Source organism: Solea senegalensis, linkage group LG14 (assembly GCF_019176455.1).
Source record: "Solea senegalensis isolate Sse05_10M linkage group LG14, IFAPA_SoseM_1, whole genome shotgun sequence".
NCBI lineage: Eukaryota > Metazoa > Chordata > Actinopteri > Pleuronectiformes > Soleidae > Solea > Solea senegalensis.
In genome coordinates, this window is record NC_058034.1 from 10,867,213 (window position 1) to 10,875,846 (window position 8,634).

The following is an 8,634-nucleotide window of genomic DNA, read 5'->3' on the forward strand; positions in this document are numbered from 1 at the left end:
CTGGAGCCTTGAAAAAATACATGATGTCAGCAGATATGTTATTGCTTCAAATGTTGAAATAATGTGTTTTTGTGTGTAGACCTGACTAGTCATGCCGGTGCACCACATGACACAATGCTATATTTGAATATATAAATGTCTTTAATCATATAGGCTACGACACTGGAATACAAATACATTAAAAAAAAATACCAAAAGCAAATGATGGTTTTGACATTTTATGTTTTAAGCATACATATATAATAACAAACATTTCAAATGCGTTAACCGGGGGCGGAGTGGCTCAGTGATTCAGACCGGTACCCTGTGTGCGAAAGACATCACGGTCGCAATGGTCGCAAATTCGACTCCACCCCTGTCTGATTGTACTCAATTCCATTGTAAGTCGCTTTGGATAAAAGCGTCTGTTAAATGACATGTAATGTAATGAAATAAATAGTACATAAATACTGGCATCAATAGCAGATTATTCACAGATTACACAACTCCACTCATAATGTAACCACCATCCATTATGTTTATGAAGCTGTAGAACAATATGTTCAATTTAAAACTCCCACTGGGAGGAAATTCAGTACATGTCTTAACAACATTAGAGAGGAAACATAAATTCTGCAAAGCATAAACCACCATACATGACATACTGGGTTTTTCCGTTAAAAGAATAACAAGCAGTATACAATCATTATGCAGATATGTTAAAAATGCATTTGTCCTCATAGTGTCATCATGTTCTATATGAGGCTGTCAGTGCTGTTTCTGTAGACCTCTGTAGGAGGGGCTTCTATGTCGGAGGAGCTGTAAAGACAAAGTTGGATGAGTGCTGCACTTCCATTCATTTCATTGTTATTTTTTAGTCTGACAGGAGACACATGAATGCTCATCTTACCTGCTCAACTCAAACGTGTCTTTTTTCTGCTTCAGGGCCCGTTTGAGGAACCATATAGCCAGAGAGCCAGCACTTAATAGGGCGCCCCCTACTGCCGCACCAGAGGCAAGAGCAGAAACTTCAGATGGCGAGGCTGTGGAAACATTATGAAATTTTTAATTAATTGATGGTTTAAATGCAAGATTGTGTTTTGTGTGTGATGTGATTGGCAAGTTTCATGAAACATTTATTCAGTTTTTTTTTTACCTTGGCAGGTTGGTCTCTCTCCAGTCCAGTTGCCATGATGATTGCACGTTAACAGCTCATGTCCATTCAGTGTGTAATCTTGATTGCATGTGAAGGAGCACTGACAGTTGTACACTGTCTCATTGTTTGAGCAGTTAATTAAACCATTTTCAGGAGCCTTGAGCAGTGGGCAGCTTACAACTGTAGGAAAACAGCCAGATGTTAGCTCTTAACCATCACATTTTGATAATGGAGACCATAAAACATCTGAGCAGGCAGTTCATATAACACAGAAACACATAGATCTATACCTGTGCAGGTTGGTGGTGCAGAGGTCCACTGGCCTGGATGTCCACACTCCATGCTGTGTGCTCCTTGGAGCTCGTGGCCCTCATCACAGCTAAAAGTGCAGATCACGCCAAGTGGATGAGAGGCCTCGGTGAGAGAAGGTGAGGGAAGTGAAAGGCTGCAGCTGATCTGGCCATTTGTTGGAATCTCAGGAGCAGGACATGTTATTGCTAAAAGAAAAATTTTAAAGAACAGATGTCATGACACAGCACAAAATCAGATCACAAAAGCACCTGTGAGAAAGATATTAAAGTAGCATCAGATGTGCAGGTTTATGTGAAAATATGCTTCCATACCTTGGCAGCTTGGTATAGGTTTGCTCCACTCCCCATCATCAGAACACTGAATCGTGTCCACTCCCTTCAGTTTAAAGCCTGCACCACAGCTGAAGCTGCAGGTGGAGCCTGGTCGCAGCTCCGCGAGGGATTTGCTGCACTTCGGGATCAGCTGAGTGTCTCCCTCTGGTTTCCGACAAGTGATCGCTAATACAGGGGAAAATATTAAATCATATTATATTGAGTGTGTTGGTCACAAAGGCACAGCACTTGAAATTATATCATACATCATATGCATATGAGGTGTGGGATTACAGTGAAAGTGCATCCTCACCTTCACACCGAGGTGTATTTTCACTCAGCTCAGCTGCTGCTGTGTATGTCAACGTGTCCGGCCCCACCAGGCGGTAGCCAGAGGCACAGCTGAAGTAGCAGGATCTTCTGGGGATGAACGTTTCGTCTACATTTCCACAGCTGACAAAGCCGTTCTCTAGCTCCTGTGGAGCAGGCACTGGGATAGCTGCAAAACAGAGGCGCAGTAGAAGAAGTCAGCAACAGCCTTTTCCTCTGCAATAATAAAATGCTGCAGGATAATGGAGACACCCGCAAAGTTAATATCAAATACAATTTATGAGCTTACCAACACAAGATGGCTGTGAAGCGTTCCAACGACCTGACGCTCCACACTGCAGAGTGTTAGATGGAGAACCAGTTTGTGCAAAGCCCTCATCACAGGTGAACACACAGGTGGACAGGTAGCTGGACGGGCCCAGGGGATTTGTGCATGTCATGGACCCTCTTGCTGGAGAAGACAGCACCGGACACTGAACCACTGTGAAAACACAGTACAGCATGTTCAGTTACTGTGAAACAGCACGTCTGTTCCTCTTGGTGTGAACTCAACACTATTATTCATTTAATTCTTAAAGTTTTGCAAAACCCAGTAACTCACGTTTACATGCAGGAGGCTCCTCTGACCACTTCTGTGTCGCAGTGCATCTCAAGGGTCTTGGCATCGTTAGCTGGTATCCTGTCTCGCAGGAATACTCGCACGAGGAGTTGTAGGAGAAGTTTCCATACTTGTGCGTGCAACTTACATTTCCTTTATATGGAACAGTCACTTCCTCTTTTTTGCATGTAACAACTGGCAGCAGAGGAAACAAAGACCCAATTAGTTTCCAGGTAAGTGACACGGAGTGAACTTTGAAAAGTGCAACATGATTGTATTTTTTTTTACCTTGCTCACACGTCTCTCCATGAAAGCCTTCAAAACAAGCGCACTTGTGGCTGTTGACGGTTTCAACACAGTCTCCATAGCGACACGAGTCATTCTTACAGGCAGCTATAGAGAAGGAAGAATGTATCATTTTGTGAGCTTTTCTTTTCTGCAACACCACCGGCAAAAACATCTAAATTGAACAAGAACGGTTACATCTTAATTCCCAAAATTTACTCACCTGTGTAGCACAGAGCCGTTTTCATGTTTCCGCACCTCTGGTCATTCCACTTGCCTTGCTCTGCATTCCTTTTAATGTACATTTCCACACAATCCTCATCCTCCTTGCTATATCGAGTCTTGCCATTGTTTGGTTCACCATTTGCCCAGTTGGTCGCTTCTGCCGTCAGAGCTTTCTTGGTGCCTACCCAGGTCCAGACACTATCGATCTTGCGGATCCCAATCCAGTAGTATGTCTTTTTGTAGGGCAGCCAGTCATTGAGATGCTTGATTTCTTCCTGGTTCTGGATGGCCACCATGTCTGTGTAGTGCTCCTGGCACCACGTTCGAGCTTCTTGCCAGTTCATGGTGGTGTTGGAGTAGTAGTAAGACCAACTGTCGACACTGGTCCACGTTAACAGCACTGAGGAGAAATTTCATCCATTATTACTAGAAAGACAGAAGTGGGAAACTTCAGGTAATCTTTGTGTTCAATTTACATACTTGAATAAAGAAGGGTCAAGCAGATCCATGAGGAAAACATCTTAGATCCACGGGTCTGAAGTAATCCAAAGCACATCTCCTGCAAAAATGTAAAAAGTAAGTGAAAAGGACAAATTAAGATAAATGCAATGTTGATCACAAGCATGTTCAGCAATGTAAACTAATTGCTGTGAACTCACCATTTTAAGTGGTATAGGTTATAACCTAAGAAGACTTTATAAGACTCTAACTATATTTATTTAATTTGAGAGCAAGGATGCGGGAGAGTCTAAGGATGAGACGGTTCTGAGTTTGAGGTACTGAGATGTCAGCTTTTATACACTTTACTCCAGGTTTCTGGGAAATGCTTGTCACTGCCAGCTTTTCATTGGAAACCCCCACTCCCACTACCTCTAGTATGTCCCACTGGGACCTTGGAAACTTTCCCTCTCTGTTTAAACTTCCTTTCTATTGAGCCAAAAGAAAAAAAAACCTTATCACGCTTAACCGGAATTCCTTCGAAATGTGTCTTTTCTTTTAAAAATAGTGTCATGAGTGACATGAGTACTGCATTTAAAAAACTTTCAGATGGCACACTACATAAAAATAAAAAATAAAATATATTTCATTCTATGATCCTCATTGCTTTGAGGTTTACTACATTCTTTCATTTTTTACAATTGTATAATCTTTATTTGACAGTTGTATTTATGTAATATCATATGTTAGTATTATAATTATTACTACAATATTTAACACTAATTATTTTTGATCTCCTGTTCAACCAACAACAACTTGTTGTGGAACACTATAAATATTATATAAATTATGTTTACCTTTCATGAAATGTGTCTACTCATATTTGTTATTAAGACAATTGTTTTAGACCATTTCAGGTGAAACTTTTCTTCAGGCTTTAATAAAATGTAACAATGCAAAACATTGCAAATTAGCGTTAGAAGTTTCCCGGGAAAGGCTTGTTAACACAAAGCAGAGTGAAAAACAAATACAAATCTGTTCTTTGAAGTTTGAAACCATCAGGCTTTTCTGGCAAAGGATGTGCACATCAAAAGAAGAGAAAGTGGATTTAAGAAACAGACAACAAACATCAATACTGGTATTTTTATGAGCATCCAGAGACAGGAAATGTATGGTGTAGGAGCAGAGGCGACTGCTGGCTGCCACACTTTCTGGAAGTGACAATTCACATCCTTCCTCTCTAAACTCAGCACGACAGTAGCCATTGTTACTTGACGCCTCTTAAGTACTGCTAGTTCCGCAAAAAAACAAATTATAAACTCTCCATTTAACTCAATCAGAACAGGACTCCGGGGAGAAACACTGACGGGAACATCTTAAACAAATGCTATTCAGAGCTACCGTGACATCTTTGACATAGTTTATGTATACAGAGTATTTAACACCCACTTCATTTTGATTGTACTTACAATTAATATTTCAAAACATTTCAAGCAAGAAATGTACCTGCAAAAAAGACATGGGACATTGATCACAGGATTAAAATGAAATACAATAGTATTACTGCATTCTTTCCTTTCATTTGCCTTTGCTTCTTCTCCTCCTCCTCTTCTCTTCTGGAACATCCTCAGTTTCTTAAGAACTTTCTTCCAGATTCATCACGAACGAATGATAGCTAGTTTCATTCGTCCAAGTGAAACATTTGAATAATCCTTTGTGCCAATTATGTTCTTAATTAAATTAATTAGTATTCCAATGTTTTCTAATTTCCTTAAGATGATTTAAACCAATGGAATGGTATCATGAAAGGCTGCTTATAGTAACTGAGCCTTTTTTTGTACGTGGTACAGAGGGTAATTCAAATAGGTTGCACTGAAGTGAGTTTGCCAACATCACTGTACTCTTTTCTTTCTTTACTGGGTTGATGACAGTTTCCCCAAACCCGTTTCCAGAGGGGCCACTCAAATTCTCAATACTCTATAAGTGTGAACTACTTTGTCAAAACTTCTTGCAAAAGAAATGTATGTTTATTAAAATCACGACTTTATGCCTTTTGTGAACACACATTTGAATTTTTCGTCAACTATTTCTAGGTTTCTAAGTTGCGTCTTTCTGCCATGTGGGGTCGCCAGCGTGCGCACTTATTTTGCTTATTTTGCTAGTGACCTGTGTCTTTAAGGACACACGTGCTGCTTCAAATAAAGACAGCAGCTCCATGTTGTCCGTCTGTGTCGTCGGTAGAAGAGGCTGAGATTCCCCGGTCGAAATGGCAGACGCTCTGGCTCAAATCCCCGAGGTGGAGATCGATCCAGAGGGAACCTTCAAGTACATACTGGTCAGAGTGAAAGTGAAAGATGGCGATTCGCATAAAGACATAGTGCGCGGCACTAAGAGTGCAGAGTACCACAGTAAGTTTGTCCCTGTAGTTTGCGGCTGAGGAGCTTCAAGTGCGTCACTTTCACTCCAATGTGCAAAGCAAGACATGTGTGTTTATGCATAGACATGTGCTGGTGTCACCCATTATCGTGTTTGATTTGATGCAACTTGCTAACATGTAATGTGTGTTCTGAGCAAGCAGATTTAAAGCTGCAGTGTGTAACTTTTGGCAAGATATTTGATGTCATTATTTCTGCCTCAGTTTGTTTTTTGTGAACAGAAGTGATGCAACAAGTGACTGATAGGCTTAAAGGCATATTTCACCATTGGAAAGGTGAATGTCTATTAAAACTGGGTCATCTATGTAGTAGAAATATTAAATAATGTTGTGTAAACACACACATCTGCTTCTAGTTTTCACCGAAATGCATTGTTGTTTACTCTGAGGGGGTGGGGTAGCTCACTGGTAGCTCACCGGTACCCTGTGTGCAAAAGACTTCATGGTTGCAAGTTCAACTCCACCCCTGGCAGGTTGTCACTCAATTCCCTTCTAAGTCACTTTGGTTAAAAGCATTTGCTAAATGACATGTAATGTAATGTAAAGTCTCGTCCCCCTTATTGGTGAGTCTTAAAAGTGCGGAACTGGCGTTGTAGTTTCAAACTGTAGGTTAGCGTAGGGCAAAATTGGAAAGGGAAAAACAGATTTTTTACAACTCAGTGGAAAACTGAGGGAGGGAAGCACATTTTTTTAAAAATACTACTGCTATTCTAGCAATACAAATCCACATGCAAATTGATGAAGTATTCCTTTAAGCTTGCCCCACACTAGAGGATAAATTGGCCAGATTTTGGCCCGATCTGACCACTCCAACAATCGTGGCTTCCTTCTGATTTCAGTAAGTATTAAACATGTTTGAAATTTACAACTGAACATGTGAAGAACATCTCCGTCAGCTGATGGTAGAGAAAGAGGACAAACTTGTGGATTTAAGGCAACAGTATGATTGTTTGATATGTCCTGCAAGACACAGACAGTCCGCCTCCATGTCTGTTTACATTCTGAAGTCACGTTAAATCACGCTGGTTTCTGTGAGATCCCAAATCCCTGGAATGTCCTCCCTGAAATTGTTTGATTAAAAGCCTTGCGTCTTGACTGGATCACCTAACTTTGTCAGGATTAAAATATTGAAAATCAGTTACAAAGTGCGTTGTTTCTGTGGTCTCCCATGTTTTTTGTCAGTTTTGAAAATCCTCTAGTGTGGGGCTGGCATTACTCAGCAATTGAATCAGACCTGAATTGACTATTTGCCAGATGCCAACCTTGATATCTTCAATGCAAAAGGGCTATATGTCCTAGACATGAATGTTTGGCTGTGCTATAACTAAACCCAGTCTTTATGTTTTGATTTATTTTCAGATCACATATTTGAGAAGGTCGCTCCATCAATGGAGGCCTTGGGAATGGAGTGTAAATGCTTAGGAGGAGGGAAAATGGAGCACAACAGCCAAGGGAAAAAACTAAGGGTGTTTGGAGAATCAACTGTGAGTAATAAAGAACATGAGTTACACATAAAAGACAATAAAGACACATTCAGAATGAAACTGTTTTTTTAAACGCGATTTGAAAAAAAAAAGTGTGGGGGCCTGTGTGACGGCTGTATGAATAGATCATTTTTCTAATCATCACAGATGTTTGTGCCAAATGTCATGGAAGAAATGTCATTGTAAAAGCATTAAAAACTGAATTTAATGATCCTCCGCACTGTTTTTGATGGGATAATATTTATGACTCATTTTCAAATTTTACTCATTTTCAGGCCTTTGGTAAAGCAGACCATTCTGTAACTGCGGAGAAGTTGAAGAGTGTCTTCAGCAACTATGACATCACCTGGTCCGATGACAAAAAATAGACTAAACCTGCATCAGAGTTGAAATGTATGCCTTAAATTATTTTCAAATTTATTATTTTAATAATTTTATTAAGGAAAACAAAACAACCAGAAATGTTTTGACCCTTCTGTGCAACCATTATTGAATTGAAATACACCATTCTGCATTGAATTGTTTGTTTTGGATTCTTTCAAAGCAAAAATACTGACACATATAGTGCTCCAAGTGATTATTAACTCAAGTTTTATATATATTCTGAAATGTAAAGGATCTGGCACAGCGCTGAATAAATGACATCATTTTTACTTTTACTTTTGAGTGGTATGTGCCAAGTGTAAAGTCCATACAGGAAGTGGTGGTCCAGCTCAAATTAATCACATATCCTGTTCTCCTCAGGCTACATTTCTTGTGGAAAAGAAAAGAGATCCAAATAATCCAGATAAGAAGGGCTTGCATCGAAATTCCTCAGAGATTTGCAGACAATAATAAATAAACGCCACAAAATCTACAAAGAAAAGACAAGACTAGCAGTGAACCAGATTATACAGAGATAGAGCACTAATTGTAATAAACTGCAAACACTTTTCCTGGCAAATGTTTCAAATTACTTCACAAAAAAGGCACAAAAACAAAGAAACGTTACAATAGATGAAGAAACGCCAGCAGACAAAACTGATGAAATAGATCTGTTTAAATAAATAGAGTTAGTCTGTATAGATAATGCCGATGTCAAC

At 39.8% G+C, this 8,634-nt stretch overlaps 2 protein-coding genes across 2 annotated transcripts; one reads left to right on the forward strand and one right to left on the reverse strand.

Moving 5' to 3' along the window:
• Positions 1-494: 494 nt before the first annotated feature.
• LOC122780487 (E-selectin-like) lies at positions 495-3,978 on the reverse strand. The gene is made up of 12 exons (XM_044043466.1): positions 3,856-3,978; positions 3,677-3,755; positions 3,195-3,596; positions 2,975-3,079; positions 2,690-2,881; positions 2,378-2,569; positions 2,072-2,257; positions 1,759-1,944; positions 1,426-1,632; positions 1,136-1,315; positions 890-1,022; positions 495-798 (listed from the first exon to the last, which is right to left on the reverse strand). Exons 1-12 carry the CDS (start codon positions 3,856-3,858, stop codon positions 735-737), a joined length of 1,929 nt encoding a protein of 642 aa, XP_043899401.1. The 5' UTR covers positions 3,859-3,978; the 3' UTR covers positions 495-734.
• A 1,830-nt stretch (positions 3,979-5,808) lies between these two features.
• On the forward strand, positions 5,809-8,211 carry si:dkey-51e6.1 (uncharacterized protein LOC558617 homolog). The gene is made up of 3 exons (XM_044043446.1): positions 5,809-6,042; positions 7,428-7,552; positions 7,828-8,211. Exons 1-3 carry the CDS (start codon positions 5,901-5,903, stop codon positions 7,918-7,920), a joined length of 360 nt encoding a protein of 119 aa, XP_043899381.1. The 5' UTR covers positions 5,809-5,900; the 3' UTR covers positions 7,921-8,211.
• Positions 8,212-8,634: the final 423 nt, after the last annotated feature.